At 49.2% G+C, this 22,136-nt stretch overlaps 1 protein-coding gene across 1 annotated transcript; it reads left to right on the top strand.

Moving 5' to 3' along the window:
• The first annotated feature begins 6 nt into the window (after positions 1-6).
• LOC105812311 (microtubule-actin cross-linking factor 1-like) lies at positions 7-14,720 on the top strand. The gene is made up of 3 exons (XM_012646713.1): positions 7-90; positions 2,757-3,028; positions 14,176-14,720. Exons 2-3 carry the CDS (start codon positions 2,809-2,811, stop codon positions 14,337-14,339), a joined length of 384 nt encoding a protein of 127 aa, XP_012502167.1. The 5' UTR covers positions 7-90; positions 2,757-2,808; the 3' UTR covers positions 14,340-14,720.
• The last annotated feature ends 7,416 nt before the right edge of the window (positions 14,721-22,136 follow it).

Here is a 22,136-nt window from a genome sequence, read left to right as displayed (position 1 = left end):
CCTCGGCTGCGCTCCAGCCCGGGGCGCGCCCGGCCGCCGCTGCCTTTTGCTGCTGCCACCGGCCCGCCTTCCTCCTCCTCGGCTCCCAGGGTAAGGCGCGGGGCGCGGGGATGGATGCGGGCTCCCTGCCTGAGCGCGCCGGGTGCGCGGCGCCGGCTGGGGCGCGGTGATTGATTGCGCGGGGCGGCCGCGCCCGGGCCCCAGGCAGCCGGCTGCAGGGGGAAGGCGGGTTGACAGGCGTAGGCATAGCGGCCACCCGGGCCTCGCACCTGCAGCCTCCGCGGCCGGTGCCCGGGAGTAGCGAGCGCGCGGAGCTGGGGTTTTCCCGGGCGGGCGCTGCCTGGGCCAGAGAGGCGTGTTCCCCAGAAAATTGGGGCACCGAGCCCTACCGGGGCCGGGCGAGAGACCTGCGGGGGCGGGCAGGGCTGGGCGGGGAAGGTCGCTTCCCAGCCCCAAGGCTCGGCCGCTGGCCCCAGCGCCCTGTCGGTCCCCGGTCGCGCGTCCCCGCTCTTTGTCAGCCACGCGCGGCGGGCACGCGGACCCACCCGCGCCGCCCCAGGCTCGCGGGCGCCCCTCCTCCCACCGTGGGGTAGGGGGTGGGGTAGGTGGGAAGGGCCGCAGCGACTGAGCGCCAGGTGAGGTGCCGGTCGCGGACCGCCTGTGGCCTTTGGGGTGGATTGGGGGCGTGGGCGCGTCCTCCTGTGAATCTCGGGGATTGATGGAGTGACCTGGGTGACACAGGGGTGGGGCTGGAGCCCCGAAGTCAAGCAGGTGTTTGTGAGGGGCCGGAGACTGACCCGGGTAGAGCCGAGGAGGGACGATCTCTGGTTTCTCGGGAGGAGGCCTTGGACGAGCGTGCCTTTGTAGTAAAATGGGTGTCTTGGAGAGGAATGGGCGGTTCTGGGATGAAGCAGGTGGTCTGAGAGGAGGGACATTATCCTGCCCTGGGCAGAGAGTAGGGATGGAAGCTTGGGCTGAGTTTCCCAGAGGTTGGGGCTGTCACTTCATTACCTGCCCTGGCTATAAGAGCTGGGAGGTGGGCACCAGGTGATGGAGGGGAGGGGGGAAGATGCTGGGATAAAGGGCAAAGCTGTGCCAGAACCTGGGTCTTTTCCTTTCTGCCTTCTGTGGCTGCATTCCTCCTTGAGGTTCCCTGGGAAGAGGGCCCATGTGCTGCTGGCACAGAGGGTGCCCCAGCAGGGCTGTTCTGTCTGCCCTAGGCGGCCTAGAGGCCTCCTGCACAGTTTGATGGTTCTTTTGTTATCTCTGTGAATTCTGTGCCTACGGTGGGACTCTGCCAATGACCCAGGAGGCTGTCTCTGCCCCTTGCTGCCTTTAGGCTGAGATTCCAGAATCCAGGAGGAGCTGTGGCCAGAGACCCATGGTGTCCAGCCATTTAGGCCACCCCCTCTCTCCACACAGCCCTGTGTGCAGGTATTCCCTATAAGGGAAATTCGACAGCTCCTGTCCTCCTTCAATCCCAGAGTCTAAGTGAGAACTGGTTACTTGGGCGGGATTTGGGTGCTGTAGGAAGGCTGGTAGCTGAAGGCATGCACCATCCGGCCCTGATGGAGCCCTTGGGGTGGTGGGCCATGTGTAGCAGATGGTTCTGGCAGGTGAGCTTGGCCTGGCTGAGGGAAGGCTGCCCAGTCTGGCTGGTGGAGCCCAGCTGGCCCCAGAGCCGTTGTGTTTCCACTCAACACTCTCCACTAGCTAAACTGACCAGAAAAACAGAATTTCCATCCCATTCCCACCCCCCACTCCCATGCTGTGCCACTTATTCCCAAACAGCCCTTGGAATAAGCAAATGAACATTTTATCTAATGCCTGCTGTGTGCCATGCATGGCATCAACCAGTTTTACACTTGCATTTCACTATCTTCTTGAAACATCCTCTAAGATGGAATATTTCTCTCATTTTGCCCCTGAAGAGACTAAGTCTCAGAGAGGTGAAGTGATTTTCCCCAATCACACTTAGCAATTGTAAGTGGCCAAATCAGAATTTATACCTAGGTCTGTCTGTCTTACAGTTTCCTAATGTGTCTGCTGTACCCAGAGAGGGAGAAGAGGCAGGGAATTTCTGCCTATTTTAGCCCATGCTTCGTTTCATGCCTGCTATTGAGATTGTGCTTTAGCTTTTGAAAATACCTCCCATCTGCTGGCCCATTTTATCCTGATAGCATTCCTGGGAGGTAAGAACAGGAGTGTAATAATATATGCTGTTTATTGAGTGCTTACTGGGCACTAGGCACAATTAAGCACTTTACTTGCAGGATCTAATTGAGTCCTTGTAAACAACCCTGTAAGTTTAGGTGCTATCATCATTCCCATTTTGTAGATGAGGATGCTGAGGCTCAGAGAAGTTACATGGCTTCTCCAGGGTCACACAGCTAGAAAATGGTGTAGCAGAATTTGAACCCACATATTTCTATCTGTGGGACCTGTGAGCTTAATCCTCCAAATGTACCCAATAACAATAATCGTGGTTACTAGCAACAGGAGCTAACTTTTACACAATGTTTTAAGATTTATAGACACCCTTCACATATATTACCTCATATGACTCCTGCAAACTTTGTGAATTAGTTTTGACGTGTATTATCTTCATCCCATTTTCCAGATGGAGACACTGAGGTTTAGATAGGTGAAAAAATCTGGTCAGTGGCAGAACTAGGCCTAGAACCTCTGCTTCCCGAGTTCCCATTTTTCTTATGTGACCCCTTCTGTCTGTTCACATTCACCCCTTTCTCCTCCAGATCCCTTCTACCCGGAGTCCCAGGCCCTCCTGCTGCAGCCCCTACCTGGGCCATGTCTTCCTCAGATGAAGAGACGCTCAGTGAGCGGTCATGTCGGAGTGAGCGGTCATGTCGGAGCGAGAGGTCTTACAGGAGCGAGAGGTCAGGGAGCCTATCTCCCTGCCCTCCAGGGGACACTCTGCCCTGGAACCTGCCGCTACATGAGCAGAAAAAGCGGAAAAGCCAGGATTCGGTGCTGGACCCTGCAGAGCGTGCTGTGGTCAGAGTCGCTGGTAAGAGAGGTCCCCCAGGGGGCTCAGTGCTATGGGTGGGAGGGAGGAAGGGACCAGTGTGCACTGGCTGGGTGGGGGCCAGAGGGGTCCTCCTCAGGGCTCTCTGACAAGCCAGCTGGAATCTAAGTTGTTATGATTGCTACTGGAAAGATGATGAAATAACATTGAAGAAAAACTTGAAAGAGGAAAATCTGCCACCCCTGTGCTAACATGAGACCTGTTTTCATTTCTGCATCTCCTCTGTCTTTGTCCCCGTTCAGTTATTAATGTATTTTCTATGCAGTTGTCTTCATGGTTTACGTACCATTCTGGATCTGACTCTTGTCAGTTACTCTTACATCAAAAAGATTTTTCATATTACATCTTAGACTTTATAGTTACTATTTTTAAAGACTGTGTAATATTTTATGATGTTCTAAATCCTACTCTTTTTTCCTCCACAGTAGACAATGCTGATGTGAACATGTTTAAGAGTAATAATTTTTGACTTCTGTTGAGTTTTTTCCTTATAATGAGGTTCTTAGAGAGGGCAGGTTCGCTTATATTACCTTCTAAAAGTGTTGTACGCATTCACCCCGAACACGGTGTGAGGGCTGGGGGCTGTCTCCTATGGGGGAGGTCCCGGTTCTTTGCCCAGCCCAGTGCAGTGCAGTGGTTGTTGAGTGTAGGCTTTGGAGTCCAAGCGGCAAGGTGCTGGATTGTGGCTCTGCCACTGATCAGCTGTGTGACTCAGGGCAAGTCCTTTCTTCTGAGCCTCACTTTCCTTGTCTTAAGAATACTCCCAGTACAGGCTTGCCTTGAGGGTTGGATGGGATAAGGTGTGCAAAGCCCTCAGCATGGTTTTTGGCTCAGTAAAGGAGATGCTTCCACCAAAGCTTCCAGAGCTGCCTCCCTGGGGTGTGCTCAGCATCTCAGCAGGTGTTGGTGCCAGAGTACAGACAGACAGACAGAGGAGTGCCTGCCGCTAATTCGGTGGCATCACTTGCTTTCCAGCCATCACCAAGGCCTGTCCTGCCATCTCCTTTATGTCTCTCAAATAACCACCCCCTCCACTTGGTCTTCTGTCACCTGACCCTCCAACGACCATCTAATAGTTTTTTTCTCTCTTAGTCTCACCCTACATCCTCCACATGACTCACAGAGTATTTTAAATCTAAAATGCAAACCTAATCCTATTACTCAGCTGCTTATAACCCATCTTTGGCTCTTCATTGCCTGTGGAATAAAGGCTTCAACATAAAGACCCATCAAAATTAGGGCCAACTTTCCTCTTCAGCTTCACCTGCTGCCACTCTGCCCTCACACACACTGCTACATTGCACTGTAACTTGGCCCCCTATGCATCCTGCTGGATCAAACTTTAATAAACTGGATCATGCTTTAATTTTCTCCTCTGCAAGATGCTGATAACCCCTCCTCCTCTTTTAAGTGCCACCTCCTCTGTCCCTTATGCCCCCAGTGGTATTCAAAGCTCCCTCCTCCACTCTCATATTCACGCTTTTCTCTCTTCCATGTTCCCTGGTACAGTTTAACAGTTAACCCACAGGGTGCCCATCACTCCCCCAGAACTGTGAGCAGTTTGGGACTGTGTCTTATGTTTTGACCCCTAGTGACTTGTACAGGGCCTTGTGCATGCTAGAGATCAACTAGTATTGAATGACTGAATGAATGCAAGGGGTGTCTTGAGGATAATATGTGACAGATTGGGATCCAGGAACATGCAGTGGGTTGTAACTGAAAGTTATACAGGGATAGAGTTATGTGGGCTCAAGTAGTCAGGAAAGGATTTTATCGAGAGTGAGCTCCAAGTGAAGTGTCAGCAGGCAGGAGAGTTTGAACTGCTTCTGGTGGGTCGTAGGGAGCCATTGGAGGAAATCCTTCTCCAGACCTTTGGGCCTGCAGCATCAGCCAGTAATGGAGTTTTCAGAGCTGCCTCTAGGAAGCAGGAAGGGCTTTACTTGGTCCCCAGACTTTAAGGGCAATGACTCATGGCCCTCTGAAGGCAGAGTGGCTGTCTCATTCTCTCTTCCTTATTCCTGTCTCCATCCTTCATCACTCATGCATACTTACAGATCACTTTGTGACGATTTCCCCTTCCAGTCTTCTCTGAGGAGGCCCAGGGGATGATTTGCCTGCCGCTTAAGGTTCTGAGTCTAGAACAGAAGTGGAGTGGACTCACGGAGGCTTAATCCACAGGCAAAGCCCCTGGGTCAACTGAGGAAAGGGACGGTGGGTGCTGTACTGTGTTTCCGGCATCGGTGCTGATCTACTTTGCATCCTGACACTGCTGAATGCCTGTTTTGAGGAGGGGGCTGGGCCAGTGAGGCTGAAAATGGGGAGACTGCCATGGTTAAAAATAACTTATGCACTGCAGTTGGGCGTATTTCTTTAGCAGGAGAGAAGAGAGGCAGTGGAGACGAGGCGGGACTGCGAGTTTAGGTCTGGCTAGAATCTTCATGTGATTTTAGAACGTTGTGGGGGCTCCACCAGAGAGGAATGAAAACAGGCAGCCTTAGCTCTGCAGGGACTCCTTCACATGACGTGCAGGAGGGCCATGTCTAGGGGCCCCTGGACGCTCTGATGCTCCCTGAAGCAAAACTTCCATTCTGGGAGGAAATGAAGTCAGTCTTAGACTGGAAGCCAGCTGTGGCCTGTGCAGTTTTCTCCTCCCCCTGGGCCTGGCTTATGAAGCCAAGTGGGGGTGTCTGAATCAGTCTCACCAAATGGAGACCTCCCCTTGCCCTGGCCCCATGCCCTGTCCTGAGCTGGTCTCAGGACCTCGCCCTTACTTGAGAGGCCTGACGGGGGAACCCTGCTCGTCACACATGTCAGTGTAGAGAGGCATGTCAGGGCTGAGAAACCCGCTGATCTCAGTCTGCAAAGTCAAAGCAGGTTCTAGGGACTCCATGCAGGCCGTAACATGATTTTTCCTTCCATCTGCCTACTCCTCATCCTTTCCCTCCATTTTTTTCTCCCTCCGCTTTGCCAGCCCTATTCTCTACTCCCTAAGCCCAGCTGCATTGAAAAGTAACGATAGTCACTAATGAGAGTGCTTTATTTCTGTTTATCAGCTTATGGTTTACACAGAGATTTCATAATAACTCTTTGTGTTAAGCGTGACACGCATCGGCATCTGAGGCCCGGAGGTTTTTAAGGGATTTGCTGGTAGTCACACAGGCCTGGTAGACACAGATCTTCTAACTCTAAGTACACTGCTATTTCCATGTCTTTAGGCAATATCTGACAACCAGGCCAGTTCTGCGTGGTGAACCTTCTGCAGGTGATAATCTAAATAGCTGACTTGGTCTCCACACTCACCTGACAGACCTTCTGGTCACTTCTGGGAGAGGCTTCAAGACCCTGGTCCATAGAAAAAGGAGAGGACAGGGACAAACATCTAGGAAACTTTGCCTCTTCCCCCGTGGCTCTCTGCCTTTCATGAAGAGCAGTAGTAATATCCTTACTTCTTGGTGGGAGGCAATAAGGAAGGGAGAAGGTGGGGAGCTTATTCTAGGAGGGTGTACAGTCCCAAAGGACAAAAAAGGAGAGAGGAAAAAAGGATGTATTCCTTGGGGCCTGTGGGGAATGGGACAGGGTATCACACGGTTGTACACTGCACAACTCTAGGGGGCGCCATTCACATTTGTTGTCATTGTAGATTTGCATATTTATTATGACAAATTTCCTGCAGTTAATAGTAAAGTGTCTTGAAGAAAGGCTCATGTTTGGGCTAGGGCAGGGTTGGGTGCAGGAGGGATTCACCCTCCACCCATCAATCAGGTATTCATTTATCCAACATCACATGTTCAGGACCCTCCCTGTTTTTGGCGTTGATATTCAAAAATGAATGAAGATGTGGTCTCTTTCATTTAACTCGGTCTAGTTGATAGTATAGAATGGGAAAAATAATTATACCCCTGTATGTATCGTGCAAAAGGGGAGCCCAGTGACTTAGGGCTAAGGTTTGGACTCCTAGTTAACCAGGAGAAAGCATCTGTGGGTTCATTATTGGGAGCCCCTCAGCAGGTGCTGCTGAAATGATCATTCCCAACATCTGCTCCATTGTGGCCTCCTCCAGGAAGCCTTCCTTGATCTCTTCAGTTATACAGCAGTTGTATCTTTACCCAGCCCTTGTTTCAGTTGGCTTTATATTCAAGTTCGTTCATTTCTACCACCAAATCTGGAGCTCGCTGTAATCAGGAGTCCCACTTCTCCCTTTCTGCCTAGGGAAGACAGCCCTGAGAGCACGGTGCCTGGTCAGAGCAGGGAACCTACTCCTCTGTGCCCACGTATCTCTCCTCCAGGATGCAAGCTCTGAGAAGACATCCCACAGGAACCTCTGTGCTTGTTCATTTATTTATTCATTCATTCAATAAAAAAAAAAATGAATTGAGCCCCAGCTGTGCCAGGTACCGTGGAGACAGCTGGATCTGGGGGCTGAAAATTTAGGCAAATGACTTTACTTCTTGGAACCTCAGTTTCCTTATTTGTAAAAGGGAGGTGATGATAACCTGCTCCAAGTAATCATTGAATGAGAATTAAAACATGTTGGACAAACATAGGTTCCCATGCCTGTTACTGCACTTAGCAGTGTCATTCCTTGTCACTTCCCTGGCAACCAGAAGAGGCAGTGGAGACTCCAGGAGGTTGGCAGTTTCCCAGGTCAGCAAGGAAGGGGCTGAGCCTCTTATTTCTATCCCTTTCTTTTGTTGGCTCTATACTTCGTCAGAGAGTAGATGGTTTATTCCGGCCAAGCCATGGGTAGGAAGAAGGGAATGCAGGGGTGAGAGAAACAATTTTACTGGGAACCCTTACTCCTGAGCTGGCAATTTTCCTTGCCCTGAGATTCTTCAAGCTTTGTACCCGAGAAGGCTCCTCCTCCTTCTCAGCCTTCCTTCCTTCTTCCTGGCAGGGTTCTCAGAGTCCCTGGCCGGGTCCTGGAGCTTGGCTTCAGCAGGGGGAGAGATGAGCAGAGGAGAGTCCCCTGAAAGTGGGGCAGAATGAATTGTAGCTACACACCACCAGCTCAGCTCCAGCTCTTTGAAAGTAAATCTGGGTCACATTAGCTGCAGGGATGGAAAATGACCACGTGGGCAGAATTCTGTGCAGGCAGTAGAAAAGACAGCCAATCTGTCCTTTTTCTGAGGCTCAGGGTCCCTGTGGGACCCCAGGTGGTGAGGGAAGGTGGTTGCCGCATTGCAAGGTGTAATGCTGTCTTTATGCCATTGGCTTCCCATCATTCTTTTCTAGTGACTTGCCAGGTGACACAAAGAAAGGTATGGTATGGAATGGCCGTCTGGCTCGTGCCTTTCTGTTACAAGAGGATCCTGGGACTGAGGTTAAGAATGCAGAAGGAGGACTAGTTACTTTGGGGACTGTGGAAGGCTATCATTTCTTAGTCCCAAGGGCTCAGAGATTAGATGCCACCAGAGGAGCTGACATTGCAGCAGCATCTAGGGATGCATTTTTCTTTTTATCTTAGCAGTCCTCCCCCTGAGGAATGGTCTATGAACATATCTGGGTGTGAGTATTAATAATCCATTGTCACCAAAGTGCTATACTGAGCCTGGCCGGCTCTTTCCTAGTTGCCAAGGCTAGGACCTGCCATGATTTGACCCTGCAATTGCCTGTTGCCACCTGTCAGTTAGAAGCCAGCCAGCTCCCTACTCTGCCTTGGCTCTCACGGATGCTGGCTGGAATCTCTCCCTGTACTTAGGATGCTGTTACGGAGAACATCTGAAGGCCCTGTAACTTGAAGAGTAATTATGGGTGGAAGTTTCTATCTTCAACTGTGCCCCGCCCCTACCCCAGAAGAAACCAGGCTTTTGCCTTGTGGTCAAGGAAAGGATTCTGCCTGGAGACTCAATCGGTGTGTCTCTGGGCGTCCACCCACCCCACTCATTTGCACATTTCCTCATTTGCTCACTCTTCCATTCATTCAAGCAAAGGGATGGCTTTGGGAGTCAGTGGGAATCCTAGTTTCATCACTCACTTGCCAGTTGCGTGGCCCTGGGAAGTTACTAACCTCACTAAGCCTCAGTTTCTCACAGTTCAAATGCGGCACAAGACAGCTACCTCAGAGACTTGCAGGGTGAGTTAAATGAGATAGTGGGAGTAAGATGCTTGGCACAATGCCTGCTACACAGCCCTCGGACCTTAGTTCTTCCCATGAATATCATTCATTCACCCATACACTTGTTTATTGGTTCGTGAATGTGCTGATTTCTCCCTTGGTCGTTCATTGATCACATACTTGCTCATGCAACAAATATTCCTAAGGCTGGTTTGTTCTAGGCTCAGACTGGGCTTCACAGCCCAGATCCTGCTTATGAAGGCAGTTAGAAAGCAGCATGAGCTGTGCTACAAGCTCCAAAGAGAGTTTTGGAGAAGTTCTGAGAGGGAAGGGCCTTCTCCTACTCCTTTCCCTCCCCTCCTTAGAGGAGTGATAGTATTTTTTGGGGGACTGGAAAAGAAATTGGAAGTAGCCAGTATAACCCGAAGGGAGAGGGCACCTCCCTGTTATGTGTTTCTACTCTTGCTGTCCTTTTTTTGGCTTTAGTAGGAAGGAAGGAAGGAAAATTGAAGAGAGAACAGCTGGTGGGAGTTAGGAATTAGAGAATCCAGAGAGTGGTTTGGGGAGTGACTCTGGACTCAGTTCAAGGAGCTCCTGAGAGCTGATGCCAACTGGGATCCCCTAGTAAATAATAGCTGGGAGAGCCACTGTGCAGGGCCCTAGGTGTGTGCCAGGTATTTCACATACATCATTTAATCCTCACGGAACCCTGGGGAGTAGTTCATATTCTCAACAGCAAAGCTTAGGAACTTGTCTGAGGTTACACATTAAGCAAATAATGGATCTGGGATTCAGCATTACTCAGTGTTGCTGGAACCCTGGAACCCAACATGTGCAATATGCCCTTTGGAGTTGTACAGTGCTGAGCTTCGGGTTGGCCTAACTCCAGAGCCCCCTGTACTTTTCAGAATATTTCAAACATAAACTAAAGTAGTGAGAATAGTGTAATGAACCCCCATCACCCAGAAACAAAAATAATTAATTCATGGTCAGTCTTATTTCATTCGTACACCCCTATCAGTGGAAAAAACAGGAACTGTGTTTTTCTATTTTCTCATTCAACGATCAACACAGAGACTTCTGTGACCCCAAAATACATGGGGATTTCTCCTTACCAACAAGCAATCAGTTCTGCAGTGAATACCAGCTGGGTTTTCTCCAATTTAATTCTGATACTGTTTACCTGAAGATAGCATCAGATCCCTCAGGTTGAGGTCTCAGTCCCCAAAACTGCCCCCCTTCACTTCCAATGCCAATTGCAAGCCCAGGTTGTTTTACCTGTGCTTCTGAAAGTCTAGCTATAAATTGGGCTTCCCATGACCACCTCTTTGGGTTCAATTGATTTGCTAGAGCCACTCACAGAACTCAGGGAAACATTTATGTTTGCTGGTTTATTATAAAGGCTATTACAAAGGATACAGATGAAGAGATGTATAGGTCAAGTTATGGGATAAGGGGCATGGAGCTTCCATGCCCTCCCTGGGGTACCACCTTCCAGGAACCTCCATGTATCCAGCTATCTGGGAGCTCTTCGAGCCCTGTTCTCTTGGACATTTTATGGAGACTTCATTGGATAGGCATGATTGACAGCCATGTAGAAATGGGGTTGGACAAAGAGGGTATGGTCTAATACTGATTGAGTGTGGAAACCCAGCAAGCCCTGTCTGTTTGAATTCCTCTTGACCTCTCTGCAGCATACCTTCCCCCAGGGCATGGGCCAGGACCTTTTGTGAAATGTAGGTCTTATGACCCACAATCAGAAAGGCAGGGGAGGCATTGGTTCTCTGCCTATTGAAAAAAGAAAAGAAAAGAAAAGAAAGCAGATTAGAGTCCTGCCTTGGGAAGAAAAATGAGCAGGTGAAAGGAGGCAGAAGGTCAGAGAGAGATTCTGTTTTCTGAGGTCTGCTTCTGAAGGCTAAAGTGCTCCAACATTATCACAAAAAACTGTAACAAGGGCGGAGTTATGAGTCAGGAACCCTAGACAAAAACATATATATATATATGTGTGTGTGTGTGTGTGTGTGTGTGTGTGTATGTATATGTATATCTCATATCACAACTGCACTTCTGCCTCCCAGTAATCACACACTTTCACCTCGCACACCTTTTAACCATTATATTACATTGCTGTTCTAATAGTAAATATACCAGTTTATTTGCTTCGGAGTCTATATCTGAAGAATGGAACCAGTGCCACCTGACCCACTTCCCAGAGGCTTTATGAGGGATTCTAACTCCCAAATGCTGGGGGCCCAGGGACTGTGTGTCCCTCCTACTATTCCTTGGCTGATCCTCTGGTCCTTCAGCTTGAATTTCATGTTCTATTCCCAGAACATGCAGAGCCAAGCTAGAGCATACCTGGTTCTGTGTCTGGAAACTTGATTTCTGGGGATGGTCTCTGTCTGTTTTGCCCAAATCACCTCAAGCCCATAGACCCTGGGTTTGAATTGGGAGTATAATTGAAGAAAATACCCCAAAATGGATTTCAGGAATTTAATCTGAAGAGACTGAAGTTGAGATGCAATAGGATTGAAGTCTTTAAAATTATGGAGGGAATGAATTCTGTTCTTGTGAGAGGGGCCCGTGTCGCAGGTAAACAAGTCATACCTCCCAATTTGGGGAACCTCCCAATTCCCCAAAGAGTATAGACTGCCTGCAGCCCTGCTTAGTAGGAACCTCAGAGTCCCCACATAGGACGAGACCCTCTCCAGCCTCAGAGTAGGGGGATTGGGTGTGGTTGAGCAGGGTTCACATTAGCCTGATTCCTTCAAGAGGAAAAATAGCCTTATTCACAAAGAATCTGGGAGACAGCAGAGGGGCCAATACCTTTTCTAACTACTATCATTATGTTCTGAATGCCAGGCTTTGTGCTTAGCACTTTTCATGCTGTATTTGACCTAATCCTCAAAACAACTTAGGAGGCAGATATGCTACAGTAGAGGAAGTGGAAACCCAGAGAATTTGGTAAGTTGCTTAAGATCTCCCAGCCAGTAAGGGGCCAAGCTGGGAATGGTGCTGTCTCTGCCTAGGGCAACCCACTGCCTCCCCCATTACAAGGAACAGTAGTTTAATAATAGCTAACATCTGTGCAGCACTTCAAGGTTCACAGAGTGCCTTAACACCCATTATCTTCACTGTGCCTCAGGAAGCCCCAAGCGGGTGAGGCATTCCACGCCCCTTTGGGATAGCTGCCTGTCAGGGGTCCAGCCTCTGCTCATTTCCCCCAGTAAGCATTGGAAATTCTTTGGCATTGGTAGGGGAGAAGGCTTACGGAGAGGCTGAGGTGGAAAGACTTGGCCGGTTGCTATGGTAACCCAGATGGCTGAGTAACCATTTTGAGGGTTGCTATGGTGATGGGCGGCTGGTGGCAGAGATCTTGTCTTCCTGGGTGGCTGGCACCATCCAGGCCTCTTAAATTAGACATGTTGCACTTTCTGAACGGAAGAGGGCAGCATGAGAGCGGGCAAAAGCTTCTTGCCCCAGAGCAGATTTGGGAATTTAAGGCAAAGCTTGGAAAGGGTTTCCAGAAATGGGGCAGAAAGGGAGCTTTGGTGGGATTGGCTAAATAAAGCCTGTGCAGGAGAGACTGGTGGAGCCGCACTCCTGAGACTAGAACTAGGTGATTTGCTTCCAAGAGCTGGTCAAAGGATAAGGCTTGGGGTAGCCCCTTTAGTGTCTGGCGTCAGCTACTTTTGGGGAACATAAAAGGCACAGAAGGCAGGTACCCCTGCAAGGAGGAATGGAGAGAACATGAGTACACACACACACACACACACACACACACACACACACACTACTGGCAAGGAATTTATTTATAAAACATCAATTAACACGTGAAATAATGCAGCATGAGCTAAGCTAAAGAAGAGCTGGGGGTAAACCTTCTAAAGGTTGGGGAGGAGCACTAGCAGACAGAGAAATAATTTTGCCCTTCCCTCTTCCTCTCTGCATGTGAATGTCCTCAGCCCTTGAGCACTGAGTGGATGTCAAATTGGATTCTCAAGTGTCTTGAATCATAGATCTGGCCCCCTCTGCCAACCCCATGTATGTTCAGTGAAGCATCCGTTCCCTCAGTAAATTTTTATTGAATATCTACTAGGTGCAAAGTATCATGTGAGGCCCTATGATGTAGAAACATGAAATAGATGTCTCTGCCCTCCGAAAACTTATGAACTTGGAGGTTAAGGAGGCAGTGATGTGGATACCCACAATACATATGGTTGGAGACCCAGAAATAGGGGAAAGAAAATGCAGTTGGGATTTTGAGAAGAGCCTCTTCTACCTGGGTGGATTAAAAATAACTTCATGTCATTTGGGGTGAGCTTTCAAGATAGATTTCAGTAGGTGGAATTGGGGGATGGACATTCCAGGCAAAGGCCCAAAGTTTAATTATAGGGGAAGATGCTACACACAACAGTGTCGTGGGAGGTGGGAGATCAGCCTGGAAGGGAAGGCAGGTATCAAAATATGGAAGACTTTGAATGCCAGGTTTAGATAAGGGATACTGTGAAACACAAACATCTCTTCTTAAATAGTCTAGCCTCCCAGCTAGTTAGTAGCCACAGGCAGCTTAGTATTTTAAGATCATCTGGTTTACTCATTCATGCATTTAATCAAATTTTTTAAACAAATATTTAATGAGCACCCTGTACATGCCAGGTCGTTTGCTAGATGCTAAAGATCCTGTGGTGAACAAGACAGATGACAGCCCCAGCCCTCAGGGAGCTAATGATTTATAAGAATGAAAGACACTGAACCCACAACTTCAAGTGTGATGGGTATTAACCAAAGGGAGTGGGGGACTTATTAATGTAGGGGGTCAAGGAAGGCTCCCCCCTTGGGGGAAGTTTCAGCAGAGTCATGAGTAGGAGTGAGTCAGGCCAAAGGAGGAGAGTGATGAAGGGTTACAGGCTGGGAGAAAAGCAGGTGGGAAGGTCCTGAGGCTAGAGAGCTGGTTTGAGGAGCTGAAAGTAATTGAAAGTGGCTGGGCTTTTACTTGATGAGGCTGAAGTAGGGGAGGATGTCAAGGGAAAAACAGGGCTTTATTCCTTGTACTACCCTTCTCCCCCACTAGATGCCCTCCGGAGTACATCCTGCCTCCTGCCTCCTGCTTCCTGCTTTCCCCATCTCAGCCTCCTTAGAAATGCAATAGCAGTCTCACTCACTGGGAGCAAAGGAAAAGCAAAGACCAAAAGGAGACAGGCTCACAGCTTTCCTAACTGTGTGGTCTCGCTATAAATTTAGACTGTTGCTTGGAAAAAACCAAAAAAACCTTCTCTTCATAGACTTCCTTATTCCCATCTCCCCCGCCACCCCCCCAGCTGCTTTGTTCCTCTAGCCTTGTAAAATTTTCTCTGTGTAAAACAGGAACATCAGCCAAACATGTGGACTTCCCCCTTTCCATTCATTAGAAGAATACATTACTTCAAAATCTCACGGGAGCATTTAAATGCAAATTTTGTTAAGAAAGCAACTTGAGTCTGAGAGAAGCCCTCTAGCCACAATCCAAACCAGAACTTTCTTCCATGATTTCTGTGTTTCTTAATAGGAATCTCAACCCCTTGCTTTCTCCCCCCCCCACACCCTCCAGGTCTTTTCTGATTCCCAGAGTAGATTCTTTCTCTTCTTGTCTCTGTTCTTTCCTCACCTTTGGCAAGCATCAGTCACAAATCTTGAGGAACCTGCTTACAAAGTGGCACATGTAGCAGTCTCAGGAGGGGATAGAGGGACTTTCATATTTACTGCAATGAAAATGGGGAGGCAGATGTCTGTATGGGGGCGAGGGTGGAGGTGTAAGTATGTGTGATTTGTGTCTGGGCCTTCTTAGCCCTGGCTGGTCTAAAATAATATAGGAAATGCAGATGACTCAGCACGGATACAGTCAGGATCCCCAGAGTTAGCATTTCTATATCTCTGCTGTTTACAAAAAATGTGCTTGTGCCATCAATAACCAACTCCTTCATCCTGCATTTTCTGCCTTTTATTTATTTGAAAAAATATAAAACTCAAACTTATTCCCCTTCTTTTGTAAACTGAGCTCATTAGCAGCTGACACCAAAGTGTGAACTAGTTTTTTTTTTTTTAAGCACACAAGATTAAACTGAAAGGAAATGAACATTTGTCCAAGGATCCTCCCTGTCCTCTTTCAGGCCCTTCCCTGAAAGATTTCCATGCTTAGAACTTGGGCAGGCCAGCAAAACTTGATGGGAAAAGATGTGATTAATGACTTGCTCATCCGATTTCTGATCATGGTGAGATGTGGAAACAACCAGTGTGTACCTATTAGCAAGAAGCACCATTTCTTCTTCTTCTTATTAATGTGCTGAGCCATTGATTGTATACTTGGCACTTCTCACAAGATATAAAGATACAGTCCCTGCCCCCGGGGGATAAGAAGCTCCTCTTTCAAAATCTTGAGAGTGGGAATTGAAATGGAAGCCCAGGTCCCAATTTCAGCTGCTCAATGTCACATGAACTCTTTATTTTTTTAGAGATGGGGGTCTTGCTCTGTTGCCTAGACTAGAGTGCAGTGGCTCTATCATAGCTCACAGCAGCTTCCTGGGGTCAAGCGATCCTCCTCTTGCCTCAACCTCCTGTGTAGCTGGGACTACTGGCCAGGCAAGGGCCACCATGCTGGGCTAAATGAATTCTTTTAACTTGCTAACATGCCCTTATTGTGAGATCAGCCTGCCTAACTTCTTACCCACAACCACCCCTCCAGACTTCGTAAAAAATCAAGCTAACAGGGGAAGGATAATGCTGAAGGGGAGGTAGATGTGGGCAAAAGTGTCACCTACATATACCAGAGTTCCTCATTCCCTGCTTTTGGCCCCGGTGCACTCCAACAATAATTGGATTGAATGATACACAACTGAATGGAGGGCCGAATGATGTTGGAACTCCCTCCTCTAAATGGTCCCAAATAAAGCTCTACCCATATTTACCAGTTTGCTTTCATTACTCTTTCTTTTCCCCTGATGACAGAGAGTAATTGGCTTTCCCTTTTCTTCCCTGACCAGTTATGCTCCAGAATCCTTTCTTTGTTCCATAACAGTCCTGGTTCAGCCTCAGATTCCCGCATTTCTGCCTTTTGATCTATGTCTCTCTGTTCAGATGGCTGTCACAGTTTAATAATCCTGTTGGGTCTGTCCCCCATAGATTTATGTCCTGTCTCTCCTGTTATTCACCCATGGTGCAGTCAGAATCCTGTTTTCATTCCTCCCTCCGTTGTCATTTCTCAGGCTCTGGCTCCTTGGCCTGGTTTACATCATGGTGCTAGGTCTGCCCTCGTAACTTCTAGTTGGGTTTCTTCTGTTTCTGGAAAACCCTTTGTTCCTGGGATTCTTTGTGGTCTCAGTGTTCCCTGTGGCCTCACACTGCAGCCCTGTCTGGAGCTTGCCCTTGTCCTCGTTCTGACCACGTCTGGCCCCGGGATCTGAGGCATCCTGGTCTTTTGCTCTTTGCCTTCCCTTCAGTTTCTCTAGGTCCTTCCAGCGCGGTTTCTCTCCAGCCAGGGGGCTCCCTCCTTTGTCCCGGCTCCGGGTGTAGGTCAGCGCTGCCGCCCACCCTGTGGAGTCGGCCCGGGTCTCTCCGCCGCTTCGGCCGGCCCAGCCTTTCCTGCTGACGTGAAGGGGCCTCCTACCCGGCCGGACTCCCGCGTGGGCCGGCCTCGCTCCCCACGGCTCGGCCCCCAGGCCGGGCCGGGCCACGGTCGGCAGCCACCGGTGGACCCATGTGGGCAGCCCGGACCCAGCCGGCCGCAGCCGGGGAGCCGAGGACGCGCCGGGCCGCGGAGGCGGCGTGAAGGGGGCGGGGAGCGGGCCGGGCCTGGCGCTCCTGACAGGAGGAGCCGCCGCCGTCGCCGCAGCCCGCCGCCGCCGCGCCGGGGCGGGCTGAGGGAGGAGCGGAGCCGAGGGGTGGGGAGGCGGAAACGGGATCCGGGACCGGCGGAGCTCGAGCGGGCCGGGTGCGAGCGGGCTGAGGAGCGGAGCGCGACTGCCGAGCCGGGCGAGGCGGGAGGAGAGCGGACAGCGAAGAGCGAGGGCGCCGCCGCCGCCCCCGAGACGCACAAAGGGCCGAGGCTGGGGCCGCCGCCGCCGCCGCCTCAGCGCGCGGGCCTGGAACCGGCGCCCCCCAGGGCCCCGGGAGAGCGCGGTGCGGGCGGCCATGGCCGGCTACGTGCCGGGTCAGCAGCCGGCCAACCGCAGCCAGGAGAAGGAGTTTGTGCAGGCGTACGAGGATGTGTTGGAGCGCTACAAAGGTAGGGCCGGGGACTGGCCGGAGCCCGAGGCCCGCGGGCCGGCGCGGCGTGGCCTCCGGAGCCGGTCGGCTCGGCCCGCTGCAGGTGGGGCGGCCGGGCGGGGTCGCGCCCACCCGCGCTGGGGCTTGGCTCTAAGCTGCTGTTTCCCTGGGCTAGTTTATTTACAGAGTGGAGATAAGCCTTCGGAACCCTCTCCTAGGGCAGTCGGCGCTTTCATATCACCAGTTACATTATTTGCCCCATTATCGGACCCCAGCTGGAAGGAGGCGAGACAAGGTGCTGGCTGGGGAGACCGACTGCTGTGGGAGTTGCTGAGGGGGAGGAGGAGGAGTTGGACGCGAGAGAAAACCACCCGTTCTGCTCTCTGTGCGATCTTCCTCTCGGAGAGGCTCGTACCTCTGCGCGCCCGCGGAGGGACCCTCGCCCCCTTTTGTCTCCCTGAGTGTCAGATGAGGCCAGGGTGCGAACCGGCGCGGTGTCTTTGGGGTGGGGTGGGCAGCGTGTCAGTGAGTGTGCAGTTTTTGGTGGAGAGGCCTCCTCTCACCCCCTTCCCCCTCGGGGTCTGGGCCTGATTCAGGCAGGGGTCTATTTCTTTCTTTTTTTTCCCCCCTCGAAAATAAAGATTTGTCTTGGAGCTCGGGTTTCAGTCCCTGCAGGCTCTCTTTCGAAGCAGTTCTACAAGTTAATGCCTAATCTGAACCTTGGGTGCATACAGAGAAAGTTTTGACAGGCCAGAGGGTATGTGGACTGCATTTCCCTAACTGCTGTAGGTGCCCCTACGTGGAAGCCAGGGATGCGTGGCCTTGGGAGGCCCTGCTTTGATCTTTAACATCCATTTCTGAGATTCTGCTTGGGGCGGCAGTTGTGCTTTCCACAGAAGGGAAGATTTTCCCCAGAAACTACATAGGCAGCACTTTCTCCTATTTAGCTCTGGCCCTTGTGACTAGGCCTTTAGTTTCTTTTCATCTGAGGAAACTTCGGCCCTTATGATTGAGTCCAGCATACTTGTTTACGACACCTACCCAGTGAGGGGAAACTAATGAAGAAGCTGTAAAACGCTCCTTTTTTACGTTTCTTTTTTTTTTTTTTCTTGTGCCATTAGAAGTCTGTTTGGGAATGCAGCAGGAAAAAACAGTAGAGAGATGAAATGCTAAAATCGACCTGCTAGGGCTTCTACTTGTTCCCTTCTGCATCAGTTCCTGTAAGCTGTCCAGCTTTTCCTGCCTGCAGCAAGTTTTCTGTCAACCCCCTGTGGTCTTTCTTTTAAGAAATGTGGTTCATTTCAGAGCACAAAGAGATTAGATTGTGCTGCTGAACTTCATTGAAAAAATGCTGCTCAGTGAATGGTTCCATTAAGTTTCCTTTGCAGGCTTTTGAGCAGCACTGCACTCTTCAGAGGGAGGAGGTGCACTGGGGTTGTCTTGGGCTGTGACAGCTTTAACCCAGCAGAACTAAAACAAAAATAGGTGAACAAATCTCAGTACCTCACTGGATGATATTGCTGGCCGCCTTCAGCAGACAGGAAGTTGGACTCCTAGCAAATAAAACTGGGAAGGAAGGGGGGCAGTATGGCTTGTTCCAGGAGAGGCCCCCTGTGTTCAGTCCTTTTAGCTGTCTCACTCAGTTTGGCTTTCCTCTGAAGGACTTTGATCAGGTGTATAGGAATTTAATCCTTCCCAGACACAGATCTCTTTCTTGAGAGGTGGAATGAGTCAAAAACGGTTGGGCCAAGTGAATTAACTTGCTCTGTATGAGATTGTTGCGCAGTCTGCTCTATGATAGGTGCAGAACAATCTCTCTTCCCCTCCACTGCACCATTGTCACTGGGAAGTCAGAGTGGCTTAGCATCTGGGTCTTTGATAACTTTGCTGTATGGAATTCCTGCATTTTCCAGACTTAGAAATCCCCTTACTGCCTTGATAGGAAAACTGTATGTCTAAGCAGAGGGGTGATCTGGAATCAATGGAGTGACCAGGGGGAGAAGTTTGTGAGAATAATGCCAGGTATCAGTTTTGTAGAGAGATGGGGAAATAGATTTTGATGATGGTGGGGTTCTAGACACTCATTGGTTGGCCACCACATTACTTGGCGCACGCTCTCTCTCTCTCTCTTTCTCTCTCTGCTGCTGTTAATGTGTAGTCACCTCATTCTACAAACTAAAGCAGGATTTTTGTATGCTGAAGGAGAGCTAAAGTTTTCAGCTGCGTAAACTGCTCCTGGAAGGGGCAAAGGTGAGAAGGAAAGTAATATATTTGCCATGTGAAGGGAGCAAAGCTGTATGTATTGTAGCTGTATTAGGAATGGTTGTCAAACATAGGTTTTCCAGAACTGTGCTTGGCAACCATTTCCCTATGTGTTGGTAGTGAGCATGGTCTTGGCAGGATTGGATGATTCAGCATGGACATAAATGCTCTCCCTCATTTCCTAAATATTCCAAAGGTTCTTTCGGATAGCTGGCCAGTAAACAGGATGCATTAGATAAAAGCTCTGGATCCTAACATTTCAGAATAGGCAGCAACCAAGAGAACTAGGGTATATCCTTCATTCCTCCAGTCCTCCGAACAATTACTAAATCTCTGTTAGAGGCGGCATAGTGTTAGGCACTAGAGATACCAGAATTATGAGTGAGACCTGGTTCCTGCCTTTGGTTATTTACATCTAGCAAAGGTAAGATATAAGTAAACAAGTAAATATAATACTATGATAAGTGCTAGAACAGAGGTATTATGAAGTACTGTGGAAGTAAAAGGAAGGATGAGTATCTCCACTTGAGTTTCATTAGGAGATTTGACAAAGGAGATGACACTTGAGAGGGCTTTTAGGGATGATTAGGTTTAGCCAGATGGAGGAGGGTGAGGTGGGGAGAGAACAGAGGGAATAAATAGCATATGCAAAAGTATGAATGTATAATAGTGAATGGAAGGGATTAAGGAATTAGAGTAGTTGGGTGCCACTAAAGGGCTAGAGTTTCAGTGAGAGAACAGGATACTGTAAAGCTGCGGTCCCCAATCCCCAGGCTGTGGACTGGTATCAATCCGTGGCCTATTAGGAACCAGGCTGCACAGTAGGAGGTGAGCAGCAGTGAGCAGGTGAAGTTTCAGGTGAAGCTTCATTTGTATTTACAGCTGCTTCCCATTGCTTGCATTACTGCATAAACTCCACCTCCTGTCAGATCATCGATGGCGTTAGATTCTCTCAGGAGCTCAAACCCTACTGTTAACTGCGCATGCAAGGGATCTAGGTTGTGTGCTCCTTGTGAGACTCTAATGCCTGATGATCTGAGGTGGAGCTGAGGCAGTGATGCTAGCGCTGGGGAGTAGCTGCAAATACAAATTATCATTAGCAGAGAAGTTTGACTACATAAGAAATGTAATGCACTTGAATCATCCTGAAACCATCCCCCCATTCCCCAGTGTGTGGAAGAATTGTCTCCCATGAAACCGGTCCCTGGTGCCAAAAAGGTTGCGGACGGCTGCTGTAAAGAACCCAGGGTCCAGCTTGTAAAGATTCTTTTATGGTCTTATTCCATGGGCAGTGGGGGAGTCATTGAAGGTTTACAAGCAACAATTAGTATGCCAATTTTATTAATTCATTATAAGAGAATGCCTGTCCAGTGATTGGAATACTTACATTGTTCTCCGTGGCATCCTTTTCCTAGTACTCAAGTGCTTAGGAAGTTGAATTAGTTATCAGATGGCTGCTTGGTATATATGGAAACAAAGAAAAGAGAAATGAATCAGTTTGAGGAATATATTTCATCCAGATGATGATATGGGCCAGCCAGAAAGTTTTCCTCTCTGTGGATTGAGTTCCTTATGAACACCAAAGGAAACTAAGAAGGAACAGTCAGAGAGGTAGGAGAACCAGGATCTCCTAGGATAGAGACAGATTCTACTGAAGAAGCAGGCCACATATAAACATAGTTTTAGGTTTTAGAGAGGAGGTTTAAAAACAAACACAATGTGGCGTCCGGCACAGTGGCTCACCCCTGTAATCCCAGCACTTTGGGAGGCCAAGAGAGATCGCTTGAGGTCAGGAGTTTGAGACCAGCCTGGGCAACAAAGTGAGACCCTGTCTCTACAAAAAATAAAAAAAAATTAGCCAGGTGTGGTGGTGCACACCTGTAGTCCCAGCTACTCCAGGGGCTGAGGAAGGAGGCTCCCTTGAGCCCAGGAGTTAACAGCGAGCCATGATGGTGCCGCTATACTCCAGCCTGGGGACAGAGTGAAACACTGTTTCTAAAAACAAGCAAACAAACAAACAAAAAAACTCAAATGCAATCTGGGTTCATGGTGGTTGGTTCAGGCAGAATTAGACTTTCTGTTTTCACGAAGCCTTAAGGACTAAAGAGTCGTTACATGCCAGGCTGAACTAGTAATAAAAGAGAATATTTACGTTTCAAGGTTGGTAACATTGACCATCTGGTACTTATAAACTTCAGAGTTCTCACTAGGTGCTATGGGTTATATGTAGCTAGTCAGGACTGATTTTCGTTTATCATATCACAGAAAACAACTTACGAAACCTACTGCATAGGAGTGAAGGGTCTGCATATTACTTAATATACAAAACTTGCAAGGCAGCTTGTTGTAGCATAAAGAGACTATGCTTTGGGTTTCTTCAGTTTTGGGCTCCAGTCCTAGTTTTGCTACTTAACTTCTGTTGTGTGGCCTTGGAAAAAGTTGTGTAACCTCTCTGATTTTTTGTGTTTCTCATCTGTTAACATAGGGATTATAATACTAACTTCTTGGGATTTATGCAAATAAAAATGAGCT

This window comes from Propithecus coquereli, unplaced genomic scaffold, assembly GCF_000956105.1.
Source record: "Propithecus coquereli isolate 6110/MARCELLA unplaced genomic scaffold, Pcoq_1.0 Scaffold249, whole genome shotgun sequence".
Taxonomy (NCBI): Eukaryota; Metazoa; Chordata; class Mammalia; order Primates; family Indriidae; genus Propithecus; species Propithecus coquereli.
This window is presented reverse-complemented; position numbering and strand designations above follow the sequence as displayed.